Raw genomic sequence first — 18923 nt, 5'->3', positions numbered from 1 at the left:
ATGATTAAGACTTAACAAAATAGGGGGGGGAATTGTGGTTGGACGATATTAAATTAAAAAGACAGAATATAATTAAAGGCAAAATGTAAATATGAATGTGATAAAAATATGGATGATGGAATAGCTAAGGGGTTCTTCTCCACACATGTTACACTTGCAATACAAGATTGATTTTCGGTTGGTCTTTCGATAAATTATGAAACTCAATGCTCCAAGTTAATTAGGTCTACTTACATTAACTTTCAGATTTCCCTAGATTCGTTGGATTGAATGGAATACGCATTACAACCAATTTATTCTTAATCAAAGTCCCTAACTATGGAATACGCATGATAGAGACATTCAACAAAGATCATTAAGTTCAACGGAAATCATAAACATTGACGAGGCATTCGTTACTATGGAATACGCATGAAACTTATGCCAAGAATTCGTTTAACGCGATTGTTTATAAGCAACCTCCACTACTTGTGAATATAAGTTCGTAACTATTAGGTGAAACTCACTTATATTCTAGCGTCATATTCATTCAAACGGTTAAACAAATTGAATCCACAACTTATGAAATTCCATCCAAAAGTAATCAATTCATATTGCAAGCATAAACATGTATTTTGAATCACCCCCTAGCTAAAGGGGGTTTAGTTCCTCATAACTTTGAAATCAAAGAAACACCTAAACATTCCAACAACTCAAACGTGAATTGTATGAACGTTTAGGCACTCTTCTCTTCCATTCTCATACGTACAAAACAAAGAGAATTAAATTTAAACTTTGAAATCAAAGAAACACCTAAACATTCCAACAACTCAAACTTGAATTGTATGAACGTTTAGGCACTCTTTTCTTCCTCGTTGTTGTAGCACAAGGTCTAAGGTGAGCTTTGGGGATTATGTGAAGTGTTTTGGAGGGATGGGAAGTGTTGGATAGTGGCTGCAATGAAGGAGAAAAACTGCACAGAAAATGGAAGGGGAATTGCGGCAATGGATGTGTATTTGTGTTGTGTGAAGTGTTGTGAATGGAAATATGAGATATATGAACTAGTTTAAAGGGCTAGGGTTTAAGTACATAGAATGGGCCTAAAATAGGTTGGTTTGTATGGCATAATGTGTTATGTGATTGGGTTAGGGCCATTGTTTTGTGTCTTCAAGTGCATACAAGGCCTTCAAATTCGTCCATCCTCTTGGCTCCATGGATAAGCTATCCAATCCATGCCCAAAAATGCTCCAAATGGCCTCAAAATGCACTTACTTGCTCCCTAGGCCCTTAGAACCTGAAAACACACAAAAGAAGCATAAAGGACTAAAATAACGAGAGAAACATAACGTAAATGCACGAGAACAAGCCATTTAAGTCGCATGAATATGCTCCTATCAAATACCCCCACACTTAGCTTTTGCTAGTCCTCGAGCAAAACAGAATAAAAACGAATAAACAAAACGACACTAAACACGTAAAACACAACCTAAACCTTCCAACAACCGTCTTAGGGATTTCCAATGCACATGACATGTTAAAAATCATCATTCTCACAGATTTTAGTCATCTTCACACTTAAGTACATTCTTAATCATAGTCACCATATACTAGTTCACAATTAAGCATTTAAAACCATGTTTTGAATGTAGTAACATGCCTTAGAGAATTTGCTCAATTTCTTTCAAGATATGCACTCAATTTTTACTCAGATTTTCTAACTACACACCCTAATCTAGTCATATGTGAGAAGATTGATGTAAACATGAAAACGACACTCACATATATGTATCACAAAGAACGCAAATTCTGGAGTTAATAATCAAGTTTAGATATGATCTCATGAATGGAATGCTACTACTTAGACGCGAGAACCAGTGACACCATAAGCTCATACCAAGTTCAAACTCCACAAATTGAAATACACAACACTCAAGATAGAAGTCAAGGGTTGTAACGGGGCTTGGGGTATGTGGATAACAAAGAAGGGATATGGAAAACAAAGGTTCTTAAAGAAATAGTGAGCAAGCATTTGAATCAACTTAGAATTCACTTTTGAATGAAAACTCAACTTTTGAACAAAAAGGGAGAATTTAGACAATTTACGCCCAGAATTGGTGTTTTGGAACCTTTCTTCAATCACTTATTCTTTTCTCTTTTTTTTTTTTTTCTTTTCTTTTTTTTTTTTTTTTTTTTTTTTTTTTTTTTTTTTTTTTTGAATCTCAAAACAAAAACACTTAAACATTCTCTCCCCCACACTTATTTTCTTTCATAATGTAACTCAAAAGGAATTCAATTAAGTCATGCTCACTATCTTTTAAGAACAAGGGTAAGGACGGTCATATTCTAGGTTAGGTGAAGATAAAGTGGGTTAACAAAGAACATGGGTTAACATGGCTCAACGGGGGTAAAACTTACAACATATACGAAATATGGGTAGCGAGGTTATTTGGCTATGGTGGCAACTACACAACTTCATCTTGATATATGTTATGCAAATCAATAACATGCTTTGAATGAAATGGGCATGAGTTCTAGCATTTGGAACTATATGATGAAACGCCTTCTAAGCAGTAACCAAGCAAAGAATAATGAGATCATGCAACGATTTTAGAAAACAAGAAATCACAGATTATACTCTCCAAAGAACGTTATAGGCTCAAGTCTCTCAGGGTTGTAGCGTTTGTTTGAGTTCCTTCCTTCAAGCATGTTACAAAAACGAAATTTTTTTTTTTTCTTTTATGATTGCATGTGAAATCATACATTATAACCATAACCAAGCATATACCAAGAGTAAATCAAACTTTTCTCTATGTTTATAACTCTTTCTAACCGTCATGCAATTATAAACCAAATCCTTATCATTGTGTTGGAAGGTATCCTAAGACACAAACACACACACAAAAACAACTTTAAAACAACTCTTTTTGGGTTTTTCAAAACAATTTTTCAAATTTTTATGGGATTTTCGAATTTTTAAGACAAAACACTCTAAAAACGCTTAAAACAGCAAGAAACAACATGTGAAGTGATAGGTGAATAAATCCAACGAATTTGCATCAAATATACTTAGTTACCCCCCCCCACACTTAAATCAAACATTGTCCTCAATGTTTTAAGCATAGATTCACACAAAGCATAAGTAAATACACAAAAAGCACTTAAACATACTAAACATGGCATAATGTAATTAACAAAGAGAAGAGTTTAGAGACGCAAATCTGGTTATAGAGTGTAAATTCCATCTTCTCCTTGGTAATTGCATTGAGGCTTTGATCTTTGTGATTCCACAGGCTTACTCTTGAACTGGTTTCTGCCCATCGTTGATTTTCCTTTGTGCTACTTCTTGAACTGGGCAGCAAGATGGTTCTTTTGGTCTCCCCCGAAGGTCTGAGCTTACCCCTTTGGTCTGTTTCTTTGTTCAATCTTTCCAATTCGTATTGAAAAGGGTTGGAGGATAACTCAGCCTATGTTTGTCTCCACATGCTTCAATGTATCATTTTCACTTGCCTTACTCGCTCCCCTTTGCAGAAGTGGTCCCTTCTCCGGAAGTGTATCAACCGTTGAAGATGACTACTCGAGAGCAACGCTAGGTAAGCAATCAGGAATAGATTCCAGGCAGTTGGCTCCAGATCGGAAGACTGACTCCAAGTGCCGGCTGATTGCTTCTTTTACTTTGCCATGCGAGTAAGAACAAGGACAAAGAAAAAGACAGGGAAAGAGCATGATATGAGATACTTTTGCTTTTGACCTTGATGATATGAGATACCTTTGCTTTTGAAGAAGCGGTGAATGAATCAGCACATGTATTTGTTGTGCTGCTTCCTCCTGGGTCATCTGTACTCCAGGTATCTGGTATCATCTTTGGGGAAGAAGAAAATTTTGAGTATTTCAAAAGGCTTTGCTGGGAGTGCGCCCTCAGAGGTGAGAGAGAGTTGGTGGGCATTTTCTTCAAGTCTGCCTTGCCATAAGAGATGAAGGTCGACAAATATAGGGATTTTCTGAATAGCAAGTGGTGATACTATTCTTTTACCCTTTGTCGACAAACGTCTCTTCGATTTCTGAACGAACGGCTCTTCGATTTCTGCATGGCAAAAGTAGTCACGGGTGCGGCTCTTTTGACAAAGCTGCACGCGTTTTCTGAAAAGCAGAGAAAGCGTCGCCGAACTTTGCGCTTGTCGGCTAAAGACGTGTAAATGAGATGATGGCCTCCACGTGTTATCAGCTTTGTCAGATATCTTTTGACAAAGCTGAACGCGTTTTCTGAAAAGCCGCGAATGCGTCGTCGAAATTTGCGGAGGAAAATCCGGATCTCTGAATCGGTGGACGCGTCGCCATGGCTTTTTATGGAGCTATCGATCACCCCAACAAATACACTCTGAAGAAATCCCATTCTTGAAAAATCGACTCCGGCCCTTTGAGAATTAACTTCATCCACCCCTTCTTTCTGAACACTTTTGAAAAATGGCAAACTCATCGAACCTTAGCTTGGAATTGAGCCTTAGCAGTGATACGGGCGTGCCGCGTCAAGGTAACGTATGGCGCCCTTCTTTCTTTTCTTCTAACGGTCCTCTCACAGGTGAAGACTCCGTGATGCAGGACGCCACAACAGCTACAATAGTAGCTAGGAACCTCCTCACTCCAAAAGATAGTAGGCTGCTGTCAGGACGGTCCGATGAGTTGGCCGTTCAAGAGTCCCTCGCACTTAGTGTTCAGTGTGCGAGTTCTGTGTCCAACATGGGCCAACGCCTGCTTGCCCGCTCCCGTCAGGTGGAATCATTGATGGCAGAGGTGGAAAGTCTCAAGCAGGAGATCCAGCAGCTGAAGTATGAGAATAGAAGTTTGCACGTGCTTGCAAACAACTATTCGACGGGCATGAAGAGGAAGCTTGATGAGCTGCAAGAGTCTGAAGGTCGGATTCACAGTGACCGTCAAAGGTTTTCGTCTTTCCTCCAGAGGCACCTTTTTCCTGGCTCATCCAGCGCTTGGCCAAGTATTGAGGCCTGGAGTGCTCTATCTTCGATGCCTCCCGCTCCTATGCCTTCCGTTCCTACGCCTTCCGCTCCGATGCCTTCTGTTCCTACGCCTTCCGCTTCAAGAGTAAAGCCACGTAGTGGGGCCTCAAGCAAACAACCTTTGTGAAGCACCATCTTTCTTTGTTTAGCAGTGCCTATCAATAAATCAAACATTTTCTCAATGTTACAATCATAGACTCACACAATTAATAAACAAACAAACAATAACAAACAAACAAACACTAAAACACTCTAAAAACGCTTAAAACAGCAAGAAACAACATTCTAAGTGATAGGTGAATAAATCCCACGAAATTCATGCAAATATAAATTGTTTACCCCCCCACACTTAAATCAAACTTTGTCCTCAATGTTTTAAGCAGAAAGTCACAACAGAGCAAGCAAATAAACAAATACGAGAAAGAAAGCAAAGTAAAGGCAGTAAAGAAAAAGAAAGGAATAAAAATAAGTCTCTTAAAGGGTTTTCCAAGTTCTTCTCTATTCGGATGCATGGGTTGCCTCCCACGAAGCACTTTCTTTTACGTCTTGCAGCCGGACGGTACCTCCGTTTAAGCTTGACTAGGTTCCACGGCATGGAGGGGTACCTCCTCCACGACATGCTCCTGAAACATCTCGTAATAGGGCTTCAATCGATGCCCATTCACTTTGAATTCTTGCTGCGTCCTTGAACTTTTGATTTGCACTGCACCATGAGGGAAAACATTAGTAACAACAAACGGGCCAATCCATTTAGAACGCAACTTACCAGGAAACAAACGTAGGCGAGAGTTAAAAAGTAACACTTTCTGCCCAACTGTGAAGGTCTTGGTTCGAATCATTTTATCATGGAATGCTTTGGTCTTGGCTTTGTACATCCGGGCATTCTCATAGGCTTCATTCCGAATCTCCTCAAGTTCATTCAATTGGAGCTTCCTATGAACTCCCGCTGCATCTATGTCCATGTTGAAAATCTTCACGGCCCAATGTGCCTTGTGCTCTAACTCTACGGGCAAATGACATGGCTTACCATAGACGAGCCGAAAAGGTGACATCCCAATGGGTGTTTTGTATGCCGTACGATATGCCCACAGTGCATCATCTAAACGTAAGCTCCAATCCCTCCTTGTTGGTCCAACGGTCTTCTCCAAAATTTGTTTGATTTCTCGGTTAGACACCTCGGCTTGGCCATTTGTTTGAGGATGGTAAGGTGTGGAGACCTTATGGTTGACATGGTACTTTCTTAGCAACGCCTCAATGGTCCGATTGCAAAAGTGAGACCCTCCATCACTTATGATTACTCTCGGCATTCCAAACCTAGCAAAAATGTTAGTTTTCACGAAATCTGCAACCACCTTAGAATCGTTAGTACGGGTGGCTTTTGCTTCCACCCATTTAGAAACATAATCAACGGCTAGCAAGATATAAGTGAAACCATAAGATGGAGGGAAAGGGCCCATGAAATCAATGCCCCAAACATCAAAAATTTCAACATTAAAGACAGGGGTTTGCGGCATTTGGTCCTTGGTACTTATGTTACCCATTCGTTGGCAACGATCACAAGACATACAAAAGGTTCTAGCATCCCTAAATATAGTCGGCCAATAAAAACCACACTCTAGAACCTTGAGGGCAGTGCGTTGTGTGCCAAAATGACCACCACATGCATATGTGTGACAAAAGCTTAGAATTGAGTGAAATTCAGAATTATGCACACATCTACGTACAATTTGATCTGAGCAATACTTCCACAAATAAGGGTCATCCCAAACATAGAAACGTGCATCATTTTTAAGCTTATCACGTTGGTGCTTGTTTAGTTCATTTGGAATTTGTTTAGTCACCAAGTAATTCACTAAATCTGCATACCATGGTTCACTTACCTCAATGGATAGCAGCTGCTCATCGGGAAAAGTTTCAGGGATAGGCACGGCATGTTCATGCTCCTCGTGGATCATTCGGCTTAAATGGTCAGCCACTACATTCTCGCTTCCTTTCTTATCCCGGATTTCAATATCAAATTCTTGAAGAAGAAGAATCCAACGGATAAGCCTCGGCTTTGCTTCCTTTTTCGTGAGCAAGTACCTCAAAGCTGCATGATCAGAATAAACGATTACTTTAGTACCAATTAAATATGAACGGAATTTATCTAAAGCAAAAACCACAGCTAGAAGTTCTTTTTCCGTCGTGGAGTAGTTCAATTGGGCATCATTGAGAGTCCGAGAGGCATAGTATATGACATGCGGCCGCTTGTCTCTTCTTTGTCCTAGAACAGCTCCTAATGCATAGTCGGATGCATCGCACATGAGCTCGAACGGAAGGCTCCAATCTGGAGGTACAATAATGGGGGCCGAGACTAGCTTCTCCTTGAGTTGGTTAAATGCCGAATTACACTCTTCATCAAACTTGAATGGCACATCTTTTTGAAGTAATCGGCAAAGAGGGTTGGACATCTTGGAGAAGTCCTTGATAAAACGCCTATAGAACCCTGCATGGCCAAGAAACGAACGTACCTCTCTAACCGAAGTAGGAGAGGGTAAGTGACGTACAAGGTCTATTTTCGATTTATCTACTTCAATTCCTTTTTCTGAAACAATATGTCCTAAAACTATACCTTGTTTCACCATAAAGTGACATTTCTCCCAATTCAAGACAAGGTTAGTTTCAACACATCGTTTCAAAATTAAGGTCAGATTATCCAAGCAATTATCAAATGAACTCCCAAATACACTGAAATCATCCATGAAAACCTCAATGATCTTTTCAACAAAATCGGAAAATATACTTACCATACACCTTTGGAAAGTGGCCGGTGCGTTGCATAAGCCAAATGGCATGCGACGATAAGCAAATGTTCCAAAGGGACATGTGAATGTGGTCTTCTCTTGATCATCCGGGGCTATCACAATTTGGTTATATCCAGAGTATCCATCAAGAAAACAGTAAAAAGCATGACCGGCTAACCTTTCGAGCATCTGGTCGATGAATGGCAAAGGAAAGTGATCTTTCCTAGTCATGGCATTTAGCTTCCGGTAATCGATACATACGCGTCATCCAGTCTGAATGCGTGTAGGCACGAGCTCATTCTCATCATTCTTAATAACAGTTACTCCGGACTTCTTGGGAACGACTTGAACTGGAGAGACCCAATGGCTATCGGAGATAGGGTAGATCACTCCGCAATCCAAAAGCTTGATTATTTCCTTCTTCACCACTTCCATCATCGGAGGGTTGAGACGGTGTTGAGCCTCTCGAGTTGGTTTAGCCCCCTCCTCAAGAAGTATACGGTGCATGCATGTGGTAGGGCTTATTCCTTTAATGTCGGCCAAAGTCCACCCTATGGCCGTTTTGTGCTCTCGCAGCACCCTCACAAGCTTCTCCTCCTCCATTGCCGTGAGACTTGATGAAATGATGACGGGCAATGTTTCGCCTTCTCCCAAAAACACATACTTCAAATGGTCCGGCAACGGCTTAAGTTCAAGCGATGGTGCCTGAACAACAGAAGGTAGCATCTTAGTGGAAACTGAATTTGAAAGTGAGAGTGGAACCTTACCATATTGTTGTGGCAATGACTCAAGGGCTGCCACAACCTCAATTATTTCTTCACTAGAACCCATTGCAAAGAATTCCTCCTCATTGCCATGGCCTTGCATTGGCCCAAATCCTTCATTTTTGCGTTCTATGGCCTTAGTGATGGTTGTTTCCAGGGCGTCCTCGTTCAATTCTTCAAGGTATACCTGCGCCAAAGAATCGATAACATCAATGGAAAAACAAGAATGGTCATCAACGGGATATCTCATAGTTTCAGAAATATTAAAATCAATCACTTCCCCATCGAATTCCATTGTCAAGGTGCCTTTGTATACATCAATCTTCGTTCGGGCCGTCTTCATGAATGGCCTACCAAGGAGAATCGGCAAAGATGTAGAATGGGCTGAATCCTCCATGTCTAGGACGTAGAAATCAGCCGGAAAAATTAAATGGTTCACCTGCACAAGCACATCTTCCAAAACTCCTTTTGGATACGCGTTAGAACGATCGGCCAATTGTATAATTACACCATCTTGTTTTAATTCACCCAAATTCATAGATGCATAAATAGAATAAGGCATGACATTTATGGATGCACCTAAATCAAGCATGGCATGTTCAAAATGATTATGTCCAATCACACAAGGAATCGTGAAACTACCGGGGTCTTTGCACTTGGTAGGCAGTTTACGTTGCAAAACAGCGGACACATTCTCGCTTAACTCCATAACCCAACCTATACTTTTCATCTTCTGCTATCACAACCCTCGGCTTCGCCTCCTCTTTCTTCATCTTCTTATTTTTCTTAAATCCATCTTTACCCTCTCCTCCCTCATTCTCCAACCCCTTAGTAGGATAAAAAAATTTAATCCCTTCGAAGAGATTAATATGACCAGGCTTTGATTCCACTGCAGCAGACTTCGACCCTACTGCAGCAGACTTCGAATCCACTGCAGCAGGGTTTGATTCCATTGCAGCAGGCTCCTCCTTCCCTTGGCTCACCGGAGCCAGGCCACGAGCAGTCCGGAGCTGTTCAAGGCGAAACTCAGCATCCCGCTTTCGTGACTGTTCACGCTTGAGCTGCTCCTCTTTGGCCGCAGCCTCTTCGTCCTGCCGTACCTTCTCTCTGTTATCGAAGTTGTACACATTCCACCGCTTCTGAGGCAGAATATTCAAACCTCCATGACCTCCCATCACAAATTTTAAACTCCAATTGTACACTCACCTGCGTAGAATATGTAAAACCATCATTCGGCCTTTCACAAAAGAAGGGGTTAAATTTTAGGGTTTCAGAGGCCTCTGTGGAATTGGGTCTTCCAATCATAGGTATGCAAAAGAAAGACGATTTCAAGGTAAATTAGTGAATTTATTAGAACTGGTGAATTTAAGACGAAATTGGAAAATCCAAATTAAATAGAAATTAGGGTTTTGCTGCAACTAAATACAACTGGTGAATTGTGCAAATCGAAGAAATAGGAATATGATAAGAAAACTTAACATGTATAAATCGAAGCAAAACCAGAGACGATAATAACTTACAGTTTCTACTTCAACCGGGAAAATCCCAGAAGCGATAATGTTCTCAGAAGCGTAAAAGGGCCCTCGCCTTCTCCAGCGAGGTTCGGTTGTGCGTTATTTATACTTTCGTTGGATTTCATTTTATTTTATTTACGAGTTTGCCACCCGGCTGATTTCAGCCCAAATTTCGATTAATTTACAAGATTGCCACTGGGCTTAAGAACGGGTCTTCGCTCTTTGGGCTGGATCTGGGCTTTGACTCGTGGAGAGAGAGGGAAGGGCGACAGAAGGGTTGAGAGGGAGAGGTTCGCCGGGATTTCGGGAGGGACATGCGGGTGGGTGTCCTGTGGCTGATGCGTCGATCAGAGGGTTGTTGGGGGGAGGAGAGGAGGGAGACAGAGGGACTGACGGATTGGAGAGAGATGGGAGGTACGGGTTTGGACTGAGTGAGAGAGGGATTTAGCTAGATCAGGACCTATGGGATTTTCTCCGATTTTATCCTGGTTCGGCTGCTGGGTCCACAATCAGTAAAAGGCACATGAAATATGGTATTGATTTCAGAGCCTTTGATTTCCCAGATTGTCTTCACATATCGATTGTCATCTGATGCGAGATTTACTTGACACTCAAATTAAACCCTCGTTTGACAATTGTAGTAGAATGGATAAGTGAGGGATCGTTCTAGACCGGGGATTAGGAGGGCTTGCTAAAACCTTCTAAATTGACTTAAAAACATAAAAACTAAATTAAAATACTCTTAACAAGACTACTATGACTCAGAATGGCTTTGAAAAACTCAAATTGTCTAAAACAATCAAATTGACTCAAATAGAAGCTAGAACTTAATTTAGACGAATTTGCAATTGTTTATGACTCCAAAAGCTTAAAGATACAAAAGTAAAACAAATACGAATGATTAAGACTTAACAAAATAGGGGGGGGGAATTGTGGTTGGACGATATTAAATTAAAAAGACAGAATATAATTAAAGGCAAAATGTAAATATGAATGTGATAAAAATATGGATGATGGAATAGCTAAGGGGTTCTTCTCCACACATGTTACACTTGCAATACAAGATTGATTTTCGGTTGGTCTTTCGATAAATTATGAAACTCAATGCTCCAAGTTAATTAGGTCTACTTACATTAACTTTCAGATTTCCCTAGATTCGTTGGATTGAATGGAATACGCATTACAACCAATTTATTCTTAATCAAAGTCCCTAACTATGGAATACGCATGATAGAGACATTCAACAAAGATCATTAAGTTCAACGGAAATCATAAACATTGACGAGGCATTCGTTACTATGGAATACGCATGAAACTTATGCCAAGAATTCGTTTAACGCGATTGTTTATAAGCAACCTCCACTACTTGTGAATATAAGTTCGTAACTATTAGGTGAAACTCACTTATATTCTAGCGTCATATTCATTCAAACGGTTAAACAAATTGAATCCACAACTTATTGATAGGAGCATATTCATGCGACTTAAATGGCTTGTTCTCGTGCATTTACGTTATGTTTCTTTAGTTATTTTTGTACTTTAAGCTATTTTCGTGTGTTTGTAGGCCAAAAGGGCTAAAGGAGCAAAAAGATGCATTTTGGAGACGTTTGGAGCACTTTTGGGCTAAGGATGGATAGCTTATGCTTGGAGCCAAAGTGTTGGACGAAATTAAAAACCTAATTGAAGACCAAAGTGTTGGAACCTTGTTCCTTTTAGTTTTAGGATATTTAAACCTTTCCTATATCCTTAGTCGTGCATAACATTCCAACATTCCACTCCTTCATTCACCACTTATCATATCATACACTTATCTTATCATCACCACATATCATATATTTATTACTTATCATATCATTCATTCATCTACATATCAATAACCACTTATCTTATCACTCAACATATCATACACTTATCACTTATCACTTCCATTCACTTATCACTTATCACTTCCATTCACTTATCACTCACCACATATCATTCATTTATCACCACATATCATTCATTTATCACTTAACATATCATTCATTTATCACTTAACATATCATACACTTATCATAATCATTCACTTATTCTTTCATCATTCAACCACCAATTCAACACATGCATTTCAAACCTTTCAACACCCTTTAATCATCTCCCTTTAAGTTATGATTTTATTTCCTAACCCTACATGCATTATTTATTAGCATCTTCACATGCATTCACACACACTTCACACAAACAAACAACTCAAAACCGTGAGCTCCCATTCCCTTATGCCATTTTCAGATTTCCACCCACTAACCTAGTTATCAACACATGCATTCCCTTCACATTCACCCACATGCACTCCCACTCTTTAATCATATGCACTCCCATCATAATTCCACCACCAATTCAGCCACAAAACATTATCATTGCACCACATTCAACCACTCCACATCCCTCACCAAGAAATCATTCAACACACATGCATCCTGAAATTCTTTGCCATGCAATCACATGCATTTCCCTTGACATTTTCAGCCATCACACTTCATCATTACACCACCATTCACTCTTTAACCCACACACACTTCACACAAACAACATTCACATGCATTCACATGCATTTCCAACACAAAACACACTCAAAACCGTGGCCACCTTTGCATTTCAGGATTCCCATTTGCATTTTCAGATTTCCAGCTTTCCCTTTTATTTTCCAGCTTTCATTCTTCATCATTGCAGCCATTCCACATGCAATTCTCCATCATTCCTCCACACAAACACCTTAAACAAATAGCCATATACATCTCCACTCCTCCTATAAATACCCTTGCATTCCCATCATTCAAAACATCTCATTCACAACACAACACCCCTCAAACACTTCCATTCTTTCCTTAGCCGTGAGTCCCCCCTCCCTACTAATCCAAACACCAACCATTTTTCCATTCCCCTTCCACTTCTCCACCACTCCTTTTCCATTCCACACTTCCATCCCCCAAACCAATTATCCCTAGACCTTATGCTACAATAAAGAGGAAGAGAAGAGGGCCTAAACGTTCGTACAATTCAAGTTTGAGTTGTTGGAATGTTTAGGCGTTTCTTTGATTTCAATGTTTAATTTCGATTCTCTTTGTTTTGTATGAGGAACTAAACCCCCCTTTAGCTAGGGGGGGATTCGAAATATATGTTTATGCTTGCATTTTGATTTGATTACTTCTAATTGCGTTTCATAAGTTGTGGATTCAATTTGTTTAACCGTTTGATTGATAACTTATTTATGTATGTTTATTAAGAATGCGTGCTTAATTTTCATGCATGAATATGACGCTAGAATATAAGTGAGTTTCACCTAATCGTTATGAACTTATATTCACAAGTAGTGAAGGTTGCTTATAAACAATCGCGTTAAACGAATTCTTGGCATAAGTTTCATGCAATCATAGTAACGAATGCCTCGTCAACACTTATAGTTTTCATGATGCTTAATGATTCTTGCTTGTTTCTCTATTATGCAATTCATGTAGGGAACTTGTGAGGAATGCTTTGGGTTGTCGTATGCAATCATCCAATTCATTAACTTAAGGAAAACTTGACGGTTAATTTAAGCGGACCTAATTAACCCGGGGTGTTGAGAATTCATGGTTTATTGAAATGCAATTGGAAATCATTTTATTATGCAAGTGTAACATGTATGGAGATGAACCCCTTAGCTAGCCATACCATCCATTCATTTCCGTCAATTTCATATTTACAATTTGTTTTCTTTACAATCTATCCATTTTAGTTTAAATTCGTCCAAAATCAATCCCCCCATATTTCGTTTAAGTCTTAGTCTTAATCTTTCTTATTTTTAGTTTTGAATTCTTCGAGTTTAGTATAGCATTTTAGTTTGTGTTTTTAAAAGCATTTTGAGTCTTTTGATTTGTTTTAATGTTTTAAAGTTTAGTTTTACATTCTTTGAGTCTAGTTTAGTGTTTTATATTATGTTTTTACGTTTTTAAGTCAAATCCAAGTTATTAACAATCCCTCCTAATCCCCGGTCCAGAACGATCCCTACTTGCACCTATACTACAATTGATAAAAAGAGGGTTTAATTTGTGTGCGTATAAATCTCGCATCACTTATGAAATTCCATCCAAAAGTAATTAATTCATATTGCAAGCATAAACATGTATTTTGAATCACCCCCTAGCTAAAGGGGGTTTAGTTCCTCATAACTTTGAAATCAAAGAAACACCTAAACATTCCAACAACTCAAACGTGAATTGTATGAACGTTTAGGCACTCTTCTCTTCCATTCTCATACGTACAAAACAAAGAGAATTAAATTTAAACTTTGAAATCAAAGAAACACCTAAACATTCCAACAACTCAAACTTGAATTGTATGAACGTTTAGGCACTCTTTTCTTCCTCGTTGTTGTAGCACAAGGTCTAAGGTGAGCTTTGGGGATTATGTGAAGTGTTTTGGAGGGATGGGAAGTGTTGGATAGTGGCTGCAATGAAGGAGAAAAACTGCACAGAAAATGGAAGGGGAATTGCGGCAATGGATGTGTATTTGTGTTGTGTGAAGTGTTGTGAATGGAAATATGAGATATATGAACTAGTTTAAAGGGCTAGGGTTTAAGTACATAGAATGGCCCTAAAATAGGTTGGTTTGTATGGCATAATGTGTTATGTGATTGGGTTAGGGCCATTGTTTTGTGTCTTCAAGTGCATACAAGGCCTTCAAATTCGTCCATCCTCTTGGCTCCATGGATAAGCTATCCAATCCATGCCCAAAAATGCTCCAAATGGCCTCAAAATGCACTTACTTGCTCCCTAGGCCCTTAGAACCTGAAAACACACAAAAGAAGCATAAAGGACTAAAATAACGAGAGAAACATAACGTAAATGCACGAGAACAAGCCATTTAAGTCGCATGAATATGCTCCTATCATCATCTTAATTTAATTGTAGTTAATCTGTCAAAGTTTGTTGTTGTTTAGCTTTTTCAAATGGTAGCCCTAGTATTTGCCCAGTATTTTTTTGTGAATTCCAAACTTTGCTTATAATTGTAGGTACGTAAAAGCTGGCAATTGGATTTGTTCCCCAGATGATAATGGCATACTAATATAATGGTTGTTCTTTTGCTTTGATGTACCAGTTGGCATCCTAAGAAACTTTTGATTTTTCTTCTGCTTAATTTCTCATCCGATAACTTCAATATTAATAGAGTCCAATTAACATCCACATTGGAATGATGATAGGATTTTTACCACAAGCAAATAGGGTTAAAATCACTGAAAATACTTGCAAGAATACAAGGTAATTGTAGTATAATTGCTCATGCAAGGTCGTTGTCCACAAAGATTGTTTGATTAATTCATAATTAAATCAACTCTTAATTAACTATTGAAACAGATTTTTATCAAAGATTTAAGATTTTTGAGTTTGAAAATGTTGAATTAACAATTAGAGAACCTCGAAGTTGGAAAATAAAGGTAGCAAACATAAAAACGTTTTTTAATTAAAACAATTTAGGGAAAAACTAGGGTTAAGCCGTCACCGTTACAATCCTATGCAATTCTATCAATTACTTATAAATTTCCACATCCATGCTTTGAAGGTTAGGTTTTCCTAACGCATATTTTCCTTGTGATGTTCAAGCGAAAACGTATATCTAACATGCAATCCATCTGTGATGTTCAGATTAAATATAAACATGCAAGACTCATTAAACTTCGTGAAAACCTTTTGAAAAACCATGCAACCCTTAAGAGCGTGATGTTCGCCTTAAGTGAACTTACAATTACTAATCACAAGAAGCCCTCCTCAATTTCAGGGTGATGTTCCAACAGAAATTGCATCAAATAACTTGTCTAAATACCCTAATGGTGATCAATCATTAAAATATATAGATAGATTTAATCGTGGTGATTAATAATTCAAAGCAAACATGCATCCATTCATAAGCAAATTAATAAAATTACATATTCATGCTACAGTTCATGGCCTAACCCTAACAAATGAATTAGTTACACATATTCATAATAAAAATCAAAGGAAATATCATTCAAATGAGTCAAAGGAATGAAAACACCTTAAATTAGAAAATATCCACGAACCCTAGCAATCCTCCTTTGTCTCCTCTTTTTTTTTTCTATTTCAGAACGGGCAAGCAATCTCCTTGCTGAGCCCCCTCTACAAACCCTAAAACATAGGTCTCTTATTCCAACTAGGAAAGTAAATAATAAAAATAAAATACTTAGAAAATAAAATCCTAATTAAACTAGGAAAACTGCAAGGGAACTGTCCAGCCACGTTTTAGCCTCAGAAATCCTCCAAATCCGGCCCATAATAGCTTGTTTTAAAGATCGGGACGTTCTGAACATATCTCCAGAAGGCCACGAACCCATCCGAGGTCATCTTGGACTTCAAAAATGCAATTCAAGCCCAAAACGTCACTATTCCAGCACTGCGCATTGCTCATTTATTTTATCGCCAGAAAATAACCGCTTGGTAGAAAATTCTGATATTTTGATACGATCAAGCCAAGTGACTCACGAACATCCTCCAACTAGAATTACTCCAAAATTCGTCCATTTAATTATGTTTTCCTCCAGAGGAAGTCGAAAGTCCTAAATTAGAAATACAATTCAAAGTATCAAAATTCTTTCAAAATATTAACCAAAATATACCAAGAATAGGGTTAAATATATACTATAAAATCTGCTCATCAAATGACAATTGAGAATGCAATGACATACTTCTAATTCCATTCTCAATAATTGTCTTAGTAACAATCAAGAATTGAATGACATGTTTCTCATTGTTTGTTTCTGTTACAGATATACAAATGATGATGAAAGCCTTTGGTCACTGGTCTTTGGAGAAACAGAGGCATGCATATAAAAGATGTAATTGCCTAGAACCTTTGTTTCAGTTGAAGCATGTCATCAAAGAGAGTAGTCAATTAATAGTTGCCAATTGATATTAGGTCTTAAATATAATTTTAGCTTTCATTTCTTTTTTAAATTAAAATTTTTTTACAGAGTTTTATTTTTATGTAAGATGGGTGAAATATATATATATATATATATATATATTTTTTTTTTTTCTTTTTGTAATATTACTTTGATTTGTAGATGTGTCATTGCAACAATACTAGATATATTTTCAATTTACATCCTAAATATTTTCATACTGCATGTCGTGCTGGTAACCTCAAACAAATATGTCAAACATTTTTTTTTCTAAATTGTTGTATTGTTTCCATTTTTTGGTGCAGAGCTCCACGATTTGCTAGCGTGAATCCTGGAATCTTCATATGCATGCAATGTTCAAGGATCCACAGGAGTCTTGGGGCACATATATCAAAGTATAATTTTCGGTTATGCAAAAACTTCAAATTCGTTTTATTATTTGTATGGTACTGAATTCCATATGTTATGCGTTATGCTAATGAGTTTCGGTTCTTTATTTTCCTGCATTATTCTGATGATTTGGATGCTTTTGTAGGTGAGATCTGCCACTTTGAATACATGGCTCCCAGAGCAGGTTGCATATATCAAATGTAAGTGCCAATGCTGTTTTACCGGCTTCTTTCCATTTTGGTAGTAAGGTCATAGCTCTGTCAAGCAAGGTCACACTGAGAGTGAGAACACCAAGGGCACACTCTCTTACCCTCACTGACCCAGAAATGGTATTTGGTTGGGTGTTTGAGTGTTGTGTATTATCATTGGGAGTGTTCAATCTCCTTCACTACATAAACTACTTTTCATATCAAATGATGTGAGTTAGTTTGTTCTTTTTTTTAATGTTAATCTAATTTGTGCACCCTAATTTGTTCAAGAGCGTCTCATCATCGTGGGAAAAGAAAAAAAACGTAATAAATCAGAAAATTAAAGAGGGGGATTTGATCATGACTTTATTTGATAATTAATTCGTAACACTTTAATTTACATGAACAACTTTTACATTTCCTGTTAAATATTTGTTGGTGTCGGACCTCATATTACATGTAACGTGTGATGTTCTTTTTGTTTGCTAAAAAGAAAATGATTCAGCGTATATGCATGGTGTGTGCCTCAGTTGGTGGATGGCTAATAGGTGAAGCTACATAGATGAGCTTTTGTGTACCCACTGCTTGATGTGGGATTTGCATGAAAAAAAAATGAATCATTTGTGTTACCTTAATTTTTGTGCAAATCATACAACTTTGGTGATCTGAAATGTTTAAGTTTGTTTTGTAAATTGTACAATGCCTCTTTACGGACACTGTTTACTCATCTATCCTTTATTCATTCATGATTATGTTTAATTTTTTTTTCAGGTTAAATGTGTCTTATTCATGTAGTTAAAGTTGGTGCATTCAAGTCCTATAGCAACACGTGGGCATATTACTAGTACAGGAATTGGGATTACAAATTCAATGGTTTGGGAATATCGAACTGAGCCGAAAATATATATGTATAGTCATTTTGGTTGCATGCATGTTGAATGTTGAATTTAAGTAATTTGAGAGTAGATTATATTAGAAATAGAAGTATGAAATCTATAACTTCCAAAGATCCACAGTATGCTTCTATAACATCATACTAAAATTTCATTACAATCCAACGGTTGGATATCCGTCAATTGCAAATTCAAGTGGCGGTTAACATTTTATTTTATGAACTTACAAATCCAATTAGGGAAGCTCTGTACATCGGATTCCCAATCTGTAAGTTCCTAATGTCCTCAAATATTACGTACTATAATGTATTAAAGTTTGGTATCAAACCAACAGTCGGATTGTCACTTCAAATAATAATCAAGTGATGCGCCATAATGAAACTAGGTTCACAATAATCAATTCACATCATATAGATATCAAATATAAACTCAGGGCATCTAATAGGACTTAGAACGACATCGTCAG

The 18923-nt window shown here is 38.0% G+C and overlaps 1 protein-coding gene and 1 long non-coding RNA gene across 3 annotated transcripts; one reads left to right on the top strand and one right to left on the bottom strand.

Annotated features, from left to right (window-relative positions):
* Window positions 1-9206: 9206 nt before the first annotated feature.
* LOC137721968 (uncharacterized) lies at window positions 9207-10163 on the bottom strand. The gene is made up of 2 exons (XM_068460984.2): window positions 10059-10163; window positions 9207-9744 (listed from the first exon to the last, which is right to left on the bottom strand). Exon 2 carries the CDS (start codon window positions 9711-9713, stop codon window positions 9207-9209), a length of 507 nt encoding a protein of 168 aa, XP_068317085.1. The 5' UTR covers window positions 9714-9744; window positions 10059-10163.
* A 62-nt stretch (window positions 10164-10225) lies between these two features.
* Window positions 10226-17993, top strand: LOC148697411 (uncharacterized). 2 transcript variants are annotated; one of them, XR_015961555.1, is made up of 5 exons: window positions 10226-10585; window positions 15082-15141; window positions 16852-16920; window positions 17292-17381; window positions 17522-17993. It is a non-coding gene; the product is annotated as an uncharacterized LOC148697411 (long non-coding RNA). The 2 variants fall into 2 exon arrangements; XR_015961554.1 differs by lacking the exon at window positions 15082-15141 and having other exon boundaries at window positions 10243-10585.
* The last annotated feature ends 930 nt before the right edge of the window (window positions 17994-18923 follow it).

The sequence above is a fragment of the Pyrus communis genome, chromosome 4, assembly GCF_041283825.1.
Source record: "Pyrus communis isolate YQ-2024b chromosome 4, ASM4128382v1, whole genome shotgun sequence".
NCBI lineage: Eukaryota > Viridiplantae > Streptophyta > Magnoliopsida > Rosales > Rosaceae > Pyrus > Pyrus communis.
This window is presented reverse-complemented; position numbering and strand designations above follow the sequence as displayed.